The sequence below is a fragment of the Lipophrys pholis genome (assembly GCF_963383615.2).
Source record: "Lipophrys pholis genome assembly, chromosome: 14".
Classification (NCBI taxonomy): Eukaryota; Metazoa; Chordata; class Actinopteri; order Blenniiformes; family Blenniidae; genus Lipophrys; species Lipophrys pholis.
The window spans coordinates 7,525,250-7,544,983 of record NC_137633.1 but is presented as its reverse complement, the minus strand read 5'-3'; the positions used below and the strand labels follow the sequence as shown (position 1 = coordinate 7,544,983).

The 19,734-nt window shown below is 42.2% G+C and overlaps 1 protein-coding gene across 1 annotated transcript in view; it reads left to right on the top strand.

Annotated features, from left to right (window-relative positions):
- ralgapa1 (Ral GTPase activating protein catalytic subunit alpha 1) overlaps positions 1-19,734 on the top strand; it is a 61,016-nt gene that overhangs the window by 31,045 nt on the left and 10,237 nt on the right. Inside the window, exons 38-43 of the mRNA XM_080479576.1 lie at positions 736-860; positions 3,092-3,163; positions 3,298-3,421; positions 3,797-3,952; positions 7,588-7,746; positions 10,148-10,275. Of these exons, the coding sequence (XP_080335702.1) occupies positions 736-860; positions 3,092-3,163; positions 3,298-3,421; positions 3,797-3,952; positions 7,588-7,746; positions 10,148-10,275 (764 nt within the window). The remainder of the gene's footprint in view (positions 1-735; positions 861-3,091; positions 3,164-3,297; positions 3,422-3,796; positions 3,953-7,587; positions 7,747-10,147; positions 10,276-19,734) is intronic.

The following is a 19,734-nucleotide window of genomic DNA, read 5'->3' as shown; positions in this document are numbered from 1 at the left end:
AGCGAGGGTGGACTTTTCAGCGAGACAGTGATCCCAAACCCACAGTGAAGGAAACTCGATTGGTTTCGGATAAGACAAAAAAACAAAGCTGTGAGAATGGCTCAGCCAATCACCTGTATTGAGAATCTATGGAAAGAACTAAAGGTCAGAGTTCATAGAAGATGCCCACAGAACCTTCAAGACTTGAAGACTGTTTGTGTGGAAGAATAGGCCAAGATCACACCCGAGCAATGATTTCTTTGCATGAGTGAGTTACATGGGTTGTTACAAACAAATCTGGTCAAAATGTCATGTCAGTGGCACCTTGAGAAACATATTTACCGAGCGACAAAAAATGGCGACATGGTCAATATTTATTATATCCGCTGTATTGTGAGATATGACAGGCTTGCTTTCATTTAAGGACACTTTAGTTTTATGGTTTTTTTTTTATTCTCTGACGTAAGAAGAACCACAACTGTAAGTGTGACACTTATCAGTGTCTTCAACATTTCCGGCTCAGTATGAAAAGAAAATGCTATACAATATACACTATATTACTTTTACAGCATTTTTTGTGGGAAATCACGTTGCCATTAAAGTGTGACATTTATTGCGATTGACTTCGCATAAAAAAAAAACACTCAAGTTGTTTCTTAGTGGTCTGTTTCTTTTCTGTTGCCGTGTAATTTTACATCATATATGTGCATTTTGTAAGCTGTGCCGTCATAAAACTAAAAAACGAAACTGTTTCAGAGAGGCGAGGAGTTGAACATGAGGGCAGTGCAACAGCCTGAACCAGAAACGCAGACACCACAGTCGGCCTTCTACTACAGCAGATTATTGATCAACATACTGGGACTCAACTCCTGGGAGAAGAGGTGAGGACACCACCAAAATGTTATAAAACGTTGGTTGCTCTTAATTAGATGTTGGCTCTATTGCTTTGGAGTAATTATTGTAATTCATGCTGCGACGAGATACAAAGGATGGGGGCCTTTTGTTTATTCAGACTTCTTTGTAATGCGTCATTTAATGTGTGTGTGTGTGTGTGTGTGTGTGTTACATATTGCAGCTAAGTAGCAGGTGATCATGTAACATTCGTCATTCTTGAGTTGGATTTCTTTTTTCTACATTATGTTTATTTAGATCTGATTCTGTCTGTAAAGCCAGCTTGCTTCTTTTTGAAGACCGAACACGCAGCTTTTGCACATTACCTGCTCGTCGGAGTAAATAAGGGGTGTTTTTGTGTTCTTTTTTGGCACGTATGGGATGTCTTTTGTGATTTTTGTCTCCTCTGGAACAAACCAAAGGCTTGTTTAATGCAAATGAGACACCAGAAGGGGAGAAAAGAAAAAAAAAAAAAATCAAACTCCACAAAGTATTTTGTGCTCATTAGACACCACGTTTCCCCATTCATGTGGTCCAGCATTTCATCTTCTCAATAACTCCCGGGCTAGAATACACAATGTCAGGGTATCACTTTAAATGTGTCTGGCCAACTAATGGACACTCATCACTCTTTATGCTTCATCCAGGGAATTACACTTTCTGTATTCAGCCTACACAATAGACTTCTTAACACACTGGGCTTGTGTGTGTGCGTGTGTGTGTGTGTGTAGTGCAGGAGTGTGTGTGTCATAATGAGTATAGTGCTCTATTGATCAAACTCAAGCCATTTGGAGTTAGAATAAAAGCCAGTAGTTGAAGCAGAGAATGACCGAGGGTGAAGTGGCAAATCAGAAAACAGGATGAATAAGGCACGTTGAGATGAAGAGAGACGGTGTGGGTGGGGGGGGGGGACCCCTAAAAATAAAAGGTGTGTTAATATGGATGGGAACGAAACAATGAGAAACCTCAAGAAACTTGGATGATGGAGGAAAAAGAAGAACTGGGGCAGATAACGGTAAAAGAAAAGAAATAGTCTAATCACCTGTTATTGTTCCTCTTATGTCTCTCCAGGTATTCATATGGGGCATTACAGACACTAAGATACTGACAGTCACCCGCGTGCGTGCATGTGTGTGTCCCCTATTATGCTTTTCCCTATAATCCAGGGTGTAAATGGAGTCTTTGAGAGCAGAGAATGAGGCCATTACCAAGTATCAGTTTAATAAAGAGCAAATTGCTGTCGCTCTTTTTCTCGCTCTTTCTCTCCTGCTTTCTCTCTCTCTCTCTCTCTCTTCCTCCCGTCTCGAGAGAGAAAAGAATAACGTGTCATTATCAGTCCACTCTGAGCTACACTTTCCGAGTCTTGGTTTTAAATCAGCAGCACAGAGGTTGGTTGGAAGGGGGAAGAGTAGGGTTTGTCCCTGGGAATTTGCACAGTGGCCTTTGGGCAACTTTTCCTTCATAAGAAGGTTTTCCGTTTCTATTTGAAAATACACGCCCCTTGTTTTGTTTTTTTTCCACAGTTTCTGACTTAGATAGTGATGAAGACACAAGCAGTGGACAACATGACTTACTCACCTCTTGTAATTACAGTGATCAGTCATCTGTTTTTGTGAAGTTGTAATTGAGGCAGTGCCGTGTTTATCAAATTGTTTTTGCAGTCTGAGATTTCTCCCCCTCGTCTACAGACAGTCTGGAAATGTGGTGCTTAAACTGTGAGCCCTTCATTAAGACGTGTTGATTTGATTAGATTCCAGTTTACTGAGCTGCACGGACAGGAAGTACTTACTGGTAGATGTCATGTGGTTATGTCCTTAACGTGGCTGTATTGCTAAAATTCAATGTTGATACTCCATTTATCCATTTTCTTTAAGGCTTTAGCCAACCTATGGTAGTGGGACACCCATTTTCATACTTACAGACAGCTTAACTTCACCAAGTAACCTCAAACACATGTGTTTGGACCTTGTGATATCTAAAACCTTGCAGTTTGTTTCACTTTAAATTGCGTTTTAAATGTGGCATTTAACAACGTGGGACGGATAAATAACCTAACTTGTGAATTTCAGACTATGGTCGATGATCTAATGGTTAATTAGTGAGTACTGTATTGTCGCTAAGCCAAATCTGTGTGTCCACGGCCTTGATTTTAAACTAATCATGGCAGATCGAACCATAACCCCGAGTATTGATTTCAAACGTGGGTTTCTGTGTCTTACAGGAGCAACTTCCATCTGCTGAGAAAGAATGAGAAGCTGCTCAGAGAGCTGAAGAATCTGGACTCACGGCAGTGGTGAGGAAATTGAAAAAGTCGAGCACCTCTTGTCTTTTATTCAACGTTCTCCTCCCAACAGCCGACTGCTGTAACAATCCATTTCTGATTAGCGACAGTGCTGGTCATTGTATTCATTCTCTTTTCTCTTGCAGTCGCGAGACACATAAGATTGCTGTATTTTACGTGGCTGAAGGTCAAGAAGACAAACACTCCATACTAACAAACACAGCCGGGAGCCAGGCGTACGAGGACTTTGTTTCTGGACTTGGCTGGGAGGTAAGGACGTCTATATTCTACATTTAACTTTATAGATTGATTAAAATCATTGGCGTGTCGCCTAATTATGATAAAACCCATTACAGATTGCAGTGCTAATGAAATTTTATAACAAGGTCGTTGTTGAATTAGAGTTTTCTGCACAAGTATTTCACACTTTACTAGGCACTCCATTCGTATGTATTTCTGTGGTTCAACACCCAAAAACTGTTTCACATTCTGGCCACTTTCTCGATCCTGTCACTACATTCACTATTTATTGTTTTGCTATCTGTGGTGACAAATATGGAAATAGAAAATTCCCTTCAGCTTGAAGAAGCTTGCATTTAGAAAGAAATTAAAAAATTATTATTTTTTTTTTTGTTCGGCCTTTAGGTGGACCTCACCACCCACTGTGGCTTTATGGGAGGTCTTCAGAGAAATCGCAGCACTGGCCAAACCACGCCATACTACGCCACTTCCACCACTGAGGTTGTCTACCACGTCTCCACGCGCATGCCCCACGACCAGGACCACAACCTCACCAAGAAGGTAACGCACAAAATCTTTGCTGACTTCCGATCCAGTCGTTTTCATGCTCTGCTGTTAGGTTGTGGCCGCCTCTCGTTGTCGGTAGTTCATAGATGTGGATATAATTAACGAGTGTGTATATTATTAAAACACACTGAAATGAAACCCAGGATAACTGGTTGGTCATTTTCAATTGCTGGTAATGTAAGTACACTGTGTGATCAACTTGTACAAGATCACTCATTGGCACATTTTAAGTGTGCATGTTTTTCTAATTTCTCTCTTTAATTGTGGCATTATCATTCTTTCCTTTCCTGCCTTTAATATCCTCAGTGGAACACACAGACACGCACGCACGCACGCACGCACGCGCGCACACAGTCGATGTTGGTATCTACACCACACAAATGTTTCCAATAACTCTCAGGAACAACCACGTCGTTGTTTGAGCACCGTGTGGGGCTTGTATCAGAGTCTGGGCAGGCTGGTTTATTGTATGCGTCTGTGTCCGCGCGGGTGTTTGTGTGTGTGTGCACACCTGTCAACCCCCGGGCACTGGGCGCTCCGCACATGGCCATAATGTCCCTATAATCAGATCATACTTCCTGCTTCTTGGCCTATCACATCGCTTCAGGCTCCTGATTGGATTATCAGCGCCTGGTGCGACACCATCCGTCTCCCTGATCAGCTGATGGCCCCATCCAACACGCGTAGACACACGCGCTCGTGCGTGCGTGAATACGCCGCACTCGGGACTATAAACCTGTTTAATTTGACACAAACGCACGCAAAGGGTTTTTATTCCCATTAACATTAGTCTGCACACATGAGCACACGCCTATAAATTTTGTGTTAATGCTGGACAATGAGACACACACACGCTTGTGCATGTACGCTTCATGGCGAGCACACACACACACACACACACAATCAGGCATACACACGCATACAGACACAGGTTATACCAGGGGTGGGGAACCCTGGTCCTCAAGAGCCGCAGTCCTGCACGTTTTCAATGTGTCCTTGCATCAACACAGCTGACAGCAATTATTGGCTCGTTATCAAGCTTTCTGCAGGGTTCATCATGATAACTCAGGTGTGTTTGAGCAGGGAGACATGGAAAACAGGCAGGGCTGCGGCTCTTGAGGACCAGGGTTCCCTACCCCTGGGTTATACTGTCCACACTGGCAGGCATTCACCTGCTGCTACACAAACACACAAGTCAGTTCAGTCCGCATCAGGGCGTCTGTCCAGCTCTCTACTCTGCTGCAACACATCTGCTCAAATCATGATTCTAAGTATTTAAGTTGCATTACGCCAACTAATCATTACATTTGACATGAGATCACTCCAATCTTTATCAGTAAAAGTTTAAATAAAATAGCGATACGGTTGAGATTAGCACCACAGACTTTAAGACTCCACTCTGAAACAATTTAGAGACACAGTATGAGGAAGTGGGCAAAAAAATATGGCTTAAAACTCATAAATTCCTGCTCCGTCTAAGCGGTAATGGATACGGTTATCAGTTCTCATGTTAATTTTGAGTTGCATCCTGCCGACGCAGGCAATGGGAAAGATCCTGTAAAGGATTTATTGGAAATACAACTTGATATATATGTCAACTTAATGTATCAGCAGTCAAGATATATCAGGGTTTGGATCACGCTGGGTTAAGTAAGCTTCTAACTCAATGGAGGCATGTAAATTCAAGTTCTGGCATTATGACAGGTTGGTGGAGTCGCTTCCAAAAATGATGAAGTGGTTGGATACAAGTTCTTCAGAATTCAGTCATAAATTACTCCACCTCATGAATAAAAATCAGCAACATCATGTATTAGTCTAGACAAACTTTGAACATTGTAAAGGGACCCGTTATTCTCGTTAAAGGATAAAAAAAATCATCTAGTGTGTTAATTTCCCAAAAATCCCCATGAATCTCATTGAGTTCTTTTATCAGATCCTCTTCTTTCTGAAACGGCCTGTTTTAGCCTCCGTCCCTTTAGGACTACTACTTTCATCTCGGCCAACTCAAAGAAGCCTTCTCTGAAGCGGTGTCCCAATCCAGGATTTCGTAGGTTATGTTCTGTGCAGGTGTCAAAAAAGTGAGGCAAACGTATGGTTCTCTATCGGCAAAGGAAATATGAGATTGATTTGCATGAAACATGACATAACGGTCTTTTTTTTCCTCTTTGCAAACTTGAGCACATCGATTCCTTTTTTTTTATCTTATTTTTTTTATCCAAGTAAGGGTTTAAAAGAAACTTATGACTAACACACACATTGACTCGTAGCATTGCAGAGGTGTTATCAACCTAACGAAACATTGAGTCTTTCCATTGGGTCTTCTGTTGCCCGGCTAATACAGAATACAATCAATGGGACGGGACCATTGATGTGACACCGTCGGTCTTCGGTGACAGTCCTCACTGAATGGATCACAGCTAATCTCTAATATAGCAGCATTAAGCAGTGAGGGCTTGTAATTTTACACCAGCCTCATTCACTTTGAATGTCACATGTGACGGTGGAGTTTTTGTCATTGGTTGTGGTTACAGGAAAACACAGAAGCACAGACCTAGTTTCTTTACATGTTAGGTAGCAGTTAAGTGCACATTCAAAAGGAAGCGTTCTCATTGTGTTTGTCTCGGGGGGCCAAGGCCGAGACTTGACGGCCATCTGAAAGTGTGACACCAGACTGTGTGTGTACGTGCGTGCGTGCGTGCGTGCATGTGCGTGGCGTACTTTAGCAGCCATCAGGTTAATGACCGAGCTGTCAGCAGCAGCGTCTAAACCTCGCTGAGTGAATGTGAACCGCACACACATCACACGGTTCCATCGGTCATCCGGCCCACACTCCATCTTTCTGGGACGCTCTGTCTTCTTGTCCGCTCTCCATCTTCACACACTCACTCCATCACATCCAGGGCCACAGACGCCACGTCTGCACCCACCATCAAAATCCTTGGGGTTTGTAATGGATAGAGGCTATTTACCTTATTGTGTCTTAAAGTGCAAGTATAAATGTGGCTGTTGCGTTTCTCTCTCTCTTTTTTTTTGGGGTGGGGGTGGGGCAAGGACTCTGTTTGTTTTGTTTATGCTGTGCGACAGAATAATCAATCAGTCAAATATAAGCAGCTTTCATGAAGGTCAGTGCAATTCAAAGAGATGATTGACACAGTAATAAAAGAGCAAGACAAGTGAGGAAAATGAATCGGTGAATATATAATATATATAAAATGATATATCAATTAAAGTTGTGGGGACAGTTGGAGGGTGAGAAAGCTATTAAATTAAAACATTCAAAATAAATTAAAGAGAATCAGTACCCTTTTTAAATTAAAGCCAAGCTTAAGAGGTTGATTTTTGCTGCAGTCTAAATGTTTTAACACGTCCAGCTGCCCTCAGGTCCTGACGTACGCTGTTCCAGGATCATGTAGCATTAAATCTGAGAGATGCCTTTTTGAAGGTCTTTTTTTTTCTCCTAGATTTGCTTTTTTAAACCCATCAAATTATAAAAGTCAACTTGAAATAAAAGCACATATTGGAATTTCTGTGTCCAACCCTGAAGAACAACATTTCTGTTGTCAGTGTGAGCTGTCTGGGGGTTCCTGGCTTTAAGTTCTGTTTTTCATTCATGTTTCTGCCTCTTGCAGCTCAGACACTTGGGAAACGACGAAGTCCACATCGTTTGGTCGGAACATTCCAGAGACTACCGCCGAGGAATCATTCCCACCGAGTTTGGCGACGTGCTAATTATTATCTATCCCATGAAGAACCACATGTACTCCATCCACATACTCAAGAAACCAGAGGTAAACACATCACGCAAGTTGTCATTTGGTACATTTAAGCATTTAAATGACTTTTTGAGTTTTTTGTTTTTGATTTTCTGAGTAATCCTTTTGAAAGTCTGGGGTATTTGAACTCATCATTTAACCCTGCCATGACGACCAGCCCTCCACTGGGCTAATCGATCATAACTATACACTAAACATGTCATATTTTGGAGAACGATTGTTGAGGGAACCATCAGCCAATCAGCGTAATCAATTTCCAGTATGATGAAATAACTCTTAAAGTTATTGGATGTGCTGTCACATGATCATCTTCCCTTCAGACTGAATTGTTGTAACTATGGCGATCGCGTCAATTTCATTCGGGCTGAGAAACTATGCTCAATAAGAGCTCTTATTTTTTCCATCAGACAAAACTCTACCCTTTCACAGCTTTGAGATGCAGCTGAAAGCTTCGGCTAAAGCAGCTCTTGAGTTTATACTCGTTGAAAATGAAATAAAAAAACACAGACGAGAAAAAGTGCTCCTTCAAAATGAGTATTGAAATATGAGCTAAAGGCAAACTGTCACGAGTGATTCTATATTTTCTGCTACTGTACGTATACATGCAGTTGCCACAACATTGGGTACACTTGTTAAATTTACAAGTAAGACGCTTTAAGAAGTACCGGTATGTCAAATTTGTCAAAATTGGTATCGTTGGCTCAAAAGAAAATCTAAACATGTTTTTGTTTTCTGTAAAAAATAAAAAAGGAAGATGCGTTGTTGTTTAATTAGAACTAGTTCTTACTGATTGATTTCTCAACAGAAATGTAGCATTTTAAATCTGTTAATCTTTTATCAAGTTAGTTGTGTAGGAACAATTCTATTGCAACCTTTAATATCATATAGAAATATTTCAGTGGTAATACAATCACGACCATGTACAGTATTTCCCTCCAGCCGCACAGATTGACTAACAATTCTAAAGAGAGTTTTTGCCCCAAGTCTCACCGATCTGGTTAATGTATCAGTCTAAAACACAGCGACATTAATACCACAGCACTGATGGCATAACTCTATTTCAAACAAGAGCTAACACAATAAAATGCTGCTTTTTTTTCTGTATGACATAGATACCACAGCACTAATAACATAATCATATTCTCCTTCATTCATTCTGTGGGGGAAAAGATTGAATTATCATGAATCCAAAAACAAGTTAGATAAGATATGCTGTGTGTTGTTGCCTTGAAAGCGCATGTATTCAGCCATAGAGCGCATGGCTTGGAGACCTGGTCTACAAAGAAACTCAATAAAAAGCCTGACATTATTCTCTTTGGTGGATTCCTCAAGCGAAGGACTGAATTAAATCAGAAAGCCATGGCCTGAATCAGATATTGTGTCATTAAAGAAAAAAAAATCTTTTGTGCCAATCATTGCTTGTCAGGCTTGATTCACTCGTGGTTTTCAGATTGTACTTCGGTCATAAAGAAAAGTATACATTTTGTCTTTGTAATGCTGTCATTACGACAATATTCCACTTTGTTTTAACAGGATGTTGGTAAACAAATGTCTTTTTTTCCCCACTACAACTGAGGTTTTCAAAATGTTAAAACTCTCAGTAAGTCTATTGTAAAATCCCTGCGTACTTACACTTTAGACTAGACTTTAGACTTTGCTTTATTAACCCCTTGTGATGACTCCGTCAGGGAAATTTGAGTTCCAGCAGCTTAATAGAAGAGGAGCAGCACACACGGGATAACAAAGATGAGTTACAGAAAAAAAGGTAATTCACCTTAACTTAACTAAATATAGAAGTGGCAAAAAGAATTAGACTCCTAGCAAAATATAGTACAAAAAATATTAAATAAAATAGACTCTTAACTAACCTTAACTTAGCTAGATATAGAATGGAAAAAAGAATAAGTAAAACTCCTACCAAAAGTTAGTACAGGAAACTGTTTTTTAAGAAAATAGCCATCCAATCAGAAGGAAAGAGTGGAGATCGAGGCATGTCTTTAAAAAAAAAAAAAAAAAGAGCCAATGACGCATGAAACCTTAAATATTGTGGATTGGACTTCTGTATACTATATTCACGTTTGTGTTAATAAATGCTTCATAGTGGCTTGTAGATTCGATTTACATTTTCAGTGATAAGTCAGGCAAGATATGCCTTACCTCATCCATTTCAAGCTGGGCTACTTTTCAAGCTGCATATAATGTACATTTCTATATGATACAGGAATATTAGAACAACTTCCACGTTGAATCAAAGTCTGAAATCCGATTTGTGAAACTTTTCTGGTATTTCGAGTCTTCATAGCTAAAAGTAAAATGTCCGAAAAGGATAGAATGATAAATAATGGAATCAATAACGATTTTTTCTTGTTAAAGACTGACTCAGTCTGGTTTTTGCCCCGTCCACCTCCCTGTCTAGGTGCCGTTCTTTGGTCCACTGTTTGATGGCGCCATAGTGGACATGAAGATTTTGCCCACCATGGTTCGGGCCACAGCCATCAATGCGAGTCGAGCTCTGAAGTCCCTGATTCCCCTGTACCAGAACTTGTATCCTTTCCAAGTCCTCACTGGTCGTCCATCCATCTCCTATACCTGCAATCGGGTCACAGTAAGTGGGGCTTTTCTTCACAACGGGGTTCGCCATGGAGTGATCACATGTCTCATTCATGAAGTATTTAAAAAGAATCAAATGGCAGCATGTTTTACCTCCTGAGATGCTTTTGCCGTATACATTAGAGCCCCAAAACAATTATGAAAAGCTGTAATTACCTACTTTACATTGTGACGATATCAATGCCCCGCTGTGTGTGGTGTTGAGATCAGTGCACATGTATGTGTGAGCGAGAATGCTGGCCACCGGTCAGCTCGGGGATTAAGAATAGCAAATCAATGTCCAGTTGTGTTTGGCTTTCAAAATATAAACGCTGGTGTGATGGAGCTGCATTTAGTGCCCTCTGAAGTGCTATATATCAAGTGTGTGTGTGTGTGTGTGTGTGTGTGTGTGTGTGTGTGTGTGTGTGTGTGTGTGTGTGTGTGTGTGTGTGTGTGTGTGTGTGTGTGTGTGTGTGTGTGTGTGTGTGTGTGTGTGTGTGTGTGTGTGTGTGTGTGTGTGTGTGTGTGTGTGTGTGTGTGTGTGTGTGTGTGTGTGTGTGTGTGTGTGTGTGTGTGTGTGTGTGTGTGTGTGTGTGTGTGTGTGTGTGTGTGTTGGAAAGAAAGAGAAACAGACAGACAGGAGGTGTGTACAGTCTGTCTACTTGATCTGATGCGATGGTAGTTTGTTTGGAAGGAGCCCGGCGGTCAATAGTTATCGATGACTCTCCACTCCAACGCTGTCTCTAAAATGAGGGGCTTTGCTCTCTCGTCTCAGACGCGGACGTGCACACACACACACGCTCACACACACACACTTTCAGCCCGTGGCGATTACACTCGCAACACACGCCAGCGCCTCAAAGGTACTGTAATGCATGTGTGCGCTCCTCTGTGGACATGCAGATGCATGCTGAGTCGATTAAAAAGTGGCCATGTAGACGTGAACGAACGCTCCTGTGGAGGTGAGCCGACCCACCGGTTGATGATCACTGGAAATTTTTAATTCAAAGTGATTTGATTCTCTTCTAGATCTCGTTTCTCTCTGCATGTTTTTGAACTTTCAACACGTTATTTCTTAGACATAAAAACACATTGAATTAGCCATCTATATGCTTCTTTTGTTCTATAAAACTGTCCGTGTGTGATCTGATTATTTTGGTCATCGCCCAATAGCCGTTTTCTGCTTTGGGGTGAAATTGGGCACAGCACCACAAGTCTTCACATAACCTCAGAAGTCTGTTCACGCAAAAAAAAACAACCTCAATCAAATGAATAAGCTGGTCGAGGCCTGTTACTATTTGACTCGTGTGTTTCGGCCATGAGTGGAAGTTAAAAAAAAAATAGAAAAAATCCACCGTGGACAAAGAAGTAAAAGAAATATTAAAAATCAACATCAAGCCATAAAGCAACAACTAGAACATGAAGCTGGTTCAAGTTCCATTCAGAAAGCAACAGTTTTCTCGCTTTGTTTTCTGTTATTTTCACATCGATTCTCCTCATTTTTTCACTGTACTCCTTTATCCGCCCAATCTTTCACCATTTTATCTCTCTACTTCTAACTTGTCTCTTGCCTTCATCTCATCTTTCCTTCTCAACTAGTCCCGTCTCCTCTTACTTTCTTTGCTTTATTTTCCTCTTCCTCTCTCGGCCCCCTCTTTTTTTTCTTTTTTTTTTTTTCTTTGGCAGAAGCTATTTTCTTCCGTCTGTGTCCACCCGCGAGACCGAGCCGGAGAGATTGTTGGGCACGACGTGGGGTTGTAGCTTTTCGCTTACATCCTTTGTGCTGGCGTGTACATGCGCCTTGGGGCACATATTTACGTATCAGTACGCCGGGGTGTTCTTTGTGCGGCTCCAGTCGAGCTGAATGTGTGCGCAGACATGTGCGTACACCTTCGGACTGTAGCAACACCTGTGTGCGCTCGCGTGCACTTGACATACCACACATGTGTAGCGCATGCTTATTTTGGAGAGAGAGAGAGAGAGAGAGAGAGAGAGAGAGAGAGAGAGAGAGAGAGAGAGAGAGAGAGAGAGAGAGAGAGAGAGAGAGAGAGAGAGAGAGAGAGAGAGAGAGAGAGAGAGAGAGAGAGAGAGAGAGAGAGAGAGAGAGAGAGAGAGAGAGAGAGAGAGAGAGAGAGAGAGAGAGAGAGAGAGAGAGAGAGAGAGAGAGAGAGAGAGGTGTGTATTGATTGGTGGTAGCAGCAGGTCGATGCCTCTGACAGGCTGAATTACAGTAATCAGTCATTATTGACTCCCCATCTCTCTGCTACACACACCACACGTCTGTCTCTCCACCTCTCCCACCCCTTTTTTTTTTTTTTAGCCCTCCACTTCTGTCACTCGTGTTTTTTACCCCCAACCCCCCCCCCCCCCCCCCCCCCTCTTGTCCTCCTTTAACTTTAGGCTCTCTATATACCAGCACTTGCCTCCCAGTGCGTCTTGTTGTGCTCTTATTGTTTTGTTTGTTTTTTTTTATTCCTGAGTCTGTCTTGTGTCACTCTGTGTCTCTCATCATCATTTCTCTGTCTCCCTCCCTTAATTCTGTCCCTGCGCTGTCTCTCGTTATCTCTATAATTCCTTTATCTTACCACATCTTTGTTTCTTCTTCTCTCTCTGTCATATTGTCTGTTTTTCATTTTGTTCACATTTATAAGTGTGTTTTTTCCCCCCATCCATTCAGTTTTCTGGGTGTTTTTTTTTTATTTTTTTCCCCCTTCTCTTCTGTCTTCTTTTCTGTTCATTGTATCAAAGTGAGAGAAACTCATCGTGATGTAATGGCAATCCTTTAATCGACTTACAAGAGTTAGTGGATGTTCAGAACAGCACAAGACAATGGCGGTCAATACAAGATGGGTAAAATGTGAATAAAATGGGTTCCCTGTTCCCTCAATTTTGACACCACTTAGAAGTTTTTTGGCACTGGGAGTCTGAAGTACTTTTGTTATCAACACACACGTTCATTTAGATTGGGCCAGGGGTTATTTGTTCGGCTTCTTTTACACATTTAAGCCTATAGAAACTCACGACTCTGCATATTTTCCCCAGATTACCTTGTGGTCTGTCTTTTCCCTGAATGATTATGTGATATTTAAAACATTTTTAAATATCTAAGTTGTATTTTAGCTGTCTACAGTGAGCAACTTATTTACCTCTAGCCATAACCAGGTTGATCGTAAGTTTATGCATGAAACCAGTCACGGTTGATGATTTTTTTAATTTTATTTTTTATTTCAAATGCTGCTACTTTTGTGAAGCAAGACCCCAGACACCGTTATCTGTTCAGCATGGAACAACAAAGGCAGAAAACAACATTATAGTGAAATAATCCAGTAAGCATGTTTCCAATTAAAATCCTGCTTTTTTAAAAGGCTTTTCAAATATATATTGAACAAATAAATCACAGAGAAGCAGTTCATACAGAGTCATGACAAAGTTCTTTCCTTAATCTGGACACTGATAAAGTATAATCACGATTTTTAACAAACTGTCATGAAACAACTTGCATGTTTGAAATAAAGTAAATACCGGGTGCTGTTGGATTCTTGCTCATCCGGTTCACTTTGACCACCAAGATGAAATATTCTGTCTGATCTTTAATTAGTTCGTTGTCATGGAGTTTCATATAATTTGCAACAACTTCCTGATTCGTTTGAATCTGTATTAGATATCGTCGTCCCGAATGTTTCAGAGGGACTAGAAACCATCAATATCTCACAGCATTTCAGTAAAATTACTAATTTAGATGCGTGTTAATCGGTGTGAATGTGTCCTATTGGAAATGCTGCATGGTTACGTCAAGGCTGACATGGAACCCAAGTGGGGAAGCAGACAGAAAGAAGAACCTTGGCAAGGCAAAGTATGTCACTGTTAACTGGCTTTTTTTTTTTTTTCTTTCTTTCTTCTGTCCTTTTCTGTCCCCCTCCCTCCTCTACTCTCACTGCCTGTCTCCTCCTCCCACCCTCCACCGCCACTCTCCTTCTCGCTTTCTGTCCCTTGGCCCTCAGGGCAGTCCATCTGCCTTTCCTCCCTCTCTCTGATCTTTCATTCACCATGACTAGAGCCGTCCAAAAGCTCACAACACGCTCGCGCGCAGTGCCAGGCTGCTGGGGCAGCTGTGTGTAAGCACAGCTCTATCTCGCATATCAGCTCACTGCAGCAAGAACAGCCGTCCAAGACTTCCACAACAGCACATGCGCTCGCTCTTCATGGAGCTCGCGGTGGGCTCACACGCGTCTGGGTGAAAATGTATCGCCGACAATCGTTTGGGATTGAAAAAGTTTCTCTCGACTGCGATGTCTTGTGTCACAAGCACAGCAGTCACTCTTTGGTCAGTGCGCGGTGAAATGAATTCCCCCTGGAGCACAACATACTGACGTCCCTCCATCTGAACTGATAGATGAGAGCAGGTGGAAGTAAGAACGTAAGGATCCCGGTACTTAATGCAGGCCACATCAGGTCAACGGTTACGCTATACCAAAGGTTCCACACCTTTATTTTTGCCCCAGCAGTCTCCCTCTCAAAAAAAAAAATCCTCTTGATTTGTCAAAACTTTGCAGTGCAACCAAACACTGCAGGACACAACCTCTTCCATATAGAAGCAAAAGAAAAGTCTTCAACGTATTAAAGCAAAGGAAATATTCTTGGTGTCTTCAAACTGTTGCTCTTTTCACTCCCTGCTTTCAACATCACATCAAAAAAAAAACATTGTAACCACAACAACGCCTCCTTCTATGTCGTCATATTCCCACGAAGTAAAGACATGAACTCCTCATAAAGTAGTTCCCTAACTAGCATAGATCAATAAGTTGACCGTCATATATACAATATCAACAATTTATACAAAATGAATCCGACGTTTGTAAACCAGACGTTTGGGTTAGATGGGACCGTGAAGGTTGAATTCTGGGCGAGGAGTTAATGGATGCATTTTGTCAATGAGTGGGCCCCACAAGTGAAGCTGTACAAGTGCGTGTGTGTGTGTGTGTGTCTGTGTGTGTTTGTTTGTTTGTGTGTGACTGAGTGACATAGAGAAAGCAAGCTGTGGCTGTCCTCCATCTGCTCCTGGGTGATTGTGGTGCTGGGGAACAATGTTGGAGAGATGCTAAGCTGCTACACACACACACACACACACACACACACACACACACACACACACACACAACAGACTAACTCTGCCAGCAAGTGTTTGTGTGTGGATGAATTTTCTAATGTATATCCTCCGTCCATTTACTCTTGTGCACCCTGTAGTGTTTACATTGCATGTGCATATATTCTCCTCCTGGGATTAGAGCTTGTGTGTGTGGGTGCGTGTGTGTGTGAGACCTCCCCTCTAGTAGTTGATTGGCAGAGATAGCTGCACTGAGGCTGGGGTCAGCATATGGCTCAGTGTGATAGCGATGCTGTGTTTGCACGCACGCACGCACGTCGTGTGTGTGTGTGTGTGTGTGTGTGTGTGTGTGTGTGTGTGTGTGTGTGTGTGTGTGTGTGTGTGTGTGTGTGTGTGTGTGTGTGTGTGTGTGTGTGTGTGTGTGTGTGTGTGTGTGTGTGTGTGTGTGTGTGTGTGTGTGTGTGTGTGTGTGTGTGTGTGTGTGTGTGTGTGTCTCTCTCTCTCTCTCTCGCTGTCTTCCCCTCGCTTTCACACTCCGTTCCCAGTGAAATGATGGCAGCTCTGGGCATGTAGCGCTATTATCTCCCCCATATCCACACACATACACTCACCGAGGGCAGCCAAACGCCTCGCGGCCTGCATGGCGTCTCTCTGCCAGCTCTCACAATAGAGCCCATTGTCCCAGTAAGGCTACAATCTGCCGTGTGTGACAAGGAGTGCGTGTTTCTCCCTGCGGTGGTAAGGTGAGGGCAAAACCTGACAAATTGAAGACATTTTCCTTTTGCCGATGCTGAAAATGGGGTCATGTTATCCTTAACCTCCGCCGAGCTGCGCTGCACCCATCAGACACAGAGGAAACCTTCTCCCTGATATGAAAGAAAGATGAGCCGATGCAAATGTTTTTCGTTCCATCTGATGCAACAGAGCAAATTAACAACGATTTGCTTTTGATGCAGGTGCGTGGAAGTGGCTTTGACATTTGTACCATATTAGAAATAATTTCAGCGGTGCAGATGTAAATCAACAACTGCAATCCTGAATGAGTCACACCACATCCTTACATCACAGATGCATTTAAAAAAAGACTACATTTTATTATTTATTATGCTAAAACCGGCATTCTCAAAGCTGCTATTCAACTAAAGTGAAAACAAATGAGCACCACACATTAATTGGTATTTAACACTCACAGCCGCAATTAGGATTAGACTGAGGGTCTCTGTATGAGGGTACGGAAATGAATAATAAATGTGTGTGTGAAAGTGTGCAGAAAAGGTGGGGGAGATTTGTCCTTAATTGTTTCCCGCCGGGTAGATGGAGGAAATGGGTGGGGGGAGCAGCGGTGAGGGGGAGGGGTCACAACTAATCTCTTCCACCCTTGATGATGTTGGGGATGTGTGTGTTGTGATGCTTTCAGGAGATCACCGTGTGTAACGCGCTTTAGCTTGGTAATCTTTGACACATGACAACATTAAAGCCAATTAGAAGATTTTAGTTTTTTAACTAAAGGTGACTTTTTTGTGTGTGTGTGTGTGTGTGTGTGTGTGTGTGTGTGTGTGTGTGTGTGTACCTCACCTTCGCCTGTATTTCTAGTCCAAGTGTGACGGAAGTGACTGGTCATTGAACCCCACAAATGGTTCAAATCCCTCTACTCGCCTCTCCATTTTCAATAACCTACTTAAGCTACAGTTCCAGGGCTTCAGCCACTACTTAAAGTATATATAAAATACAAATGTCCTTATTATCATATAATTATTGTCATATAAGCATGAAAGAGAAAAAAGGGTAAATTCACACTTATTGTGGTGTATGTCTTTATCGTCCATGCTCTGTCCAATTTTATGTGTGCGTGATTTCCAAAATATATGATTCTTGTTGAGCCTGAGTAATAAAGTGTGTGCGCGTGTCTGTTTGTGTGCACATATGTGCTTGTCACCGAGAGCTGTGCAGACACATGAGCCGAAGCCATCAGTGGCTTGATCACACCTAGTTGGAGCAGACCCCCCTCCGACTGGTAAACAACCTAATCTGCAGTGTGTGTGTATGCACCGTGTGGCTGGGCTGTGGGAACCTAAGTATTTTTATGTGACGAGGTGTTTAAGATTCAGGGCGGGATCTCGTGGATGACCAAGCGCAGAGCAGCGCGGCAGATTGTGTACCACCAGCTCTAATCGCCCTCTTGAGTTTGGCCTTAAAGAGAGAGAACCGAGGATAGTGGCGTGGTGATTGTGGGAGAGTATTTATGTCTTGCTGGATATATCACTATTTTTATTAAAAGTTTTTTTTTTTTTTCTTTTATAATGTATTTTTTATGTAGTAGAAGCAGAATTGTCGTTGCCTCCCTACAGAAATTTCATACCTGGTAGATATGGTCTCTACTGACGGTCCTCCTCTAATACAGACTGTTTTATTCAGACTAAATCATACCAAATCCGACAGTGACAATAAAAAGTAGATCTGCTTAAAAATCAATGTAAACTTTGTACTATAAGCCCTTGTGTTGTTTATAAATGCAAGTGCAGTGGTGATATTAACGTACGACCACCCCCAACCAAAGCACAATTAGCGTGTGCAAGGCAGACTGACCAAAGAAAAAAGTTCCAAAAAGATATAGTATAGTATAGTACTTTAGTCCCTGAATTATAATCCATAACTGGGACACATTAGTTCTCGGTAGACAGTCAGTGGAATAGTGGTTGGACATGCAAACTGTTCAGAGTTTACTTAATTCAATGTGCACAATAAATTTACTTTACAGTTGAAAGCAGGAAGGAAATAATTGTAACTCATTGTGATTTTCAAGCAGGTTTGATTTCCCTTGTACAAATGATTCTGTTTGTTCTAATTATATACATACGAGTATATAGTGTGTGGAGGGGGAATATTATCTAACCGCCTGCAGATAAGATCAGGCTCCATGTCCTCAATAAGAGAATTATTATTATTATTCTGGCTTTGGTGACAATCTCACACACACACACACACACACACACACACACACACACACACACACACACACACACACACACACAGCCTCGCTGAGTGCATTTGTGTGTGTTCGTTAAATAAAGCTTGCAGTTGCATTGGCAGCTTTAGGGCTCCCCAATGGTGGCAGAGAGAAAGAGTGTGTGTGTGTGGTGTGTGTGTGTGTGTGTGGTGTGTGTGTGTGTGTGTGTGTGTGTGTGTGTGTGTGTGTGTGTGTGTGTGTGTGTGTGTGTGTGTGTGTGTGTGTGTGTGTGTGTGTGTGTGTGTGTGTGTGTGTGTGTGTGTGTGTGTGTGTGTGTGTGTGTGTGTGTGTGTGTGTGTGTGTGTGTGTGTGCACACAGTTTCATGTCATAGGGTGACCCATCGGAGTGACAAGGGGCCAATTAATGTATCACATCTGTTTTCCCGCTGCTCAGGGTTAAAGAGCAGATGAATAGAGGTAAACACGATTGTTAGTGTGTGTTTTTCATGCGCGCCGTCCGCTGGCAATAAGTAGTGCATCAGCCTAACCTATCTTTGTCCTCATCTTTGGCGTGCGTACGTACACACACACACACACACACACTGGTAATGAAATCACAAAGCCTCCATATCATTGCTATCACAGAAAGATATAAACCCATTAGCTTGTTCCTTTGGGCATGGATGGACACACACACACACGTACGCACAGGTTTATCATTACACGCTGTAAAGCTTTTCCAATTGTATTATCCCTCTGATGTCCTCTTCTCTGTTGTCTGTTCCAATGCCCGGGGTGGAGAGGACAGATAGTGTGCGTGCGTGCGTGTGTGTGTGTGTGTGTGTGTGTGTGTGTGTGTGTGTGTGTGTGTGTGTGTGTGTGTGTGTGTGTGTGTGTGTGTGTGTGTGTGTGTGTGTGTGTGTGTGTGTGTGTGTGTGTGTGTGTGTGTGTGTGTGTGTGTGTGTGTGTGTGTGTGTGTGTGTGTGTGTGTGTGAAGAGGAGAGGTATCTTTTAGAAAAAGCGTTGGGGAAATGGACGCCTCGGCCAGTATTTAACATAATTTTCTGCCCTTCAGATGACAAAAATAACGTAAAAAAATGGATGATGTGTTCCCTCGTTCGATTGGTTTTTGGTTAGATTTGTTGGTACGTCTGACCCGGTGAAATGATGCCGGTGTGACCCAGGCCACTTTAAAGAAAAGCCTGTAAAAAGGTTCAGCTCCTTGCTGCTCCGCGGGGTTAGTTACTCATGAAAACCAAACGTTGTCTAGTCCAGCTTCATGCTAGATTTTTATTTTTTTTTAAATAAAATGAAAGAGTTATAGTATATAAGTTGTCATATAGGAGAATCCCAATATAGGAGA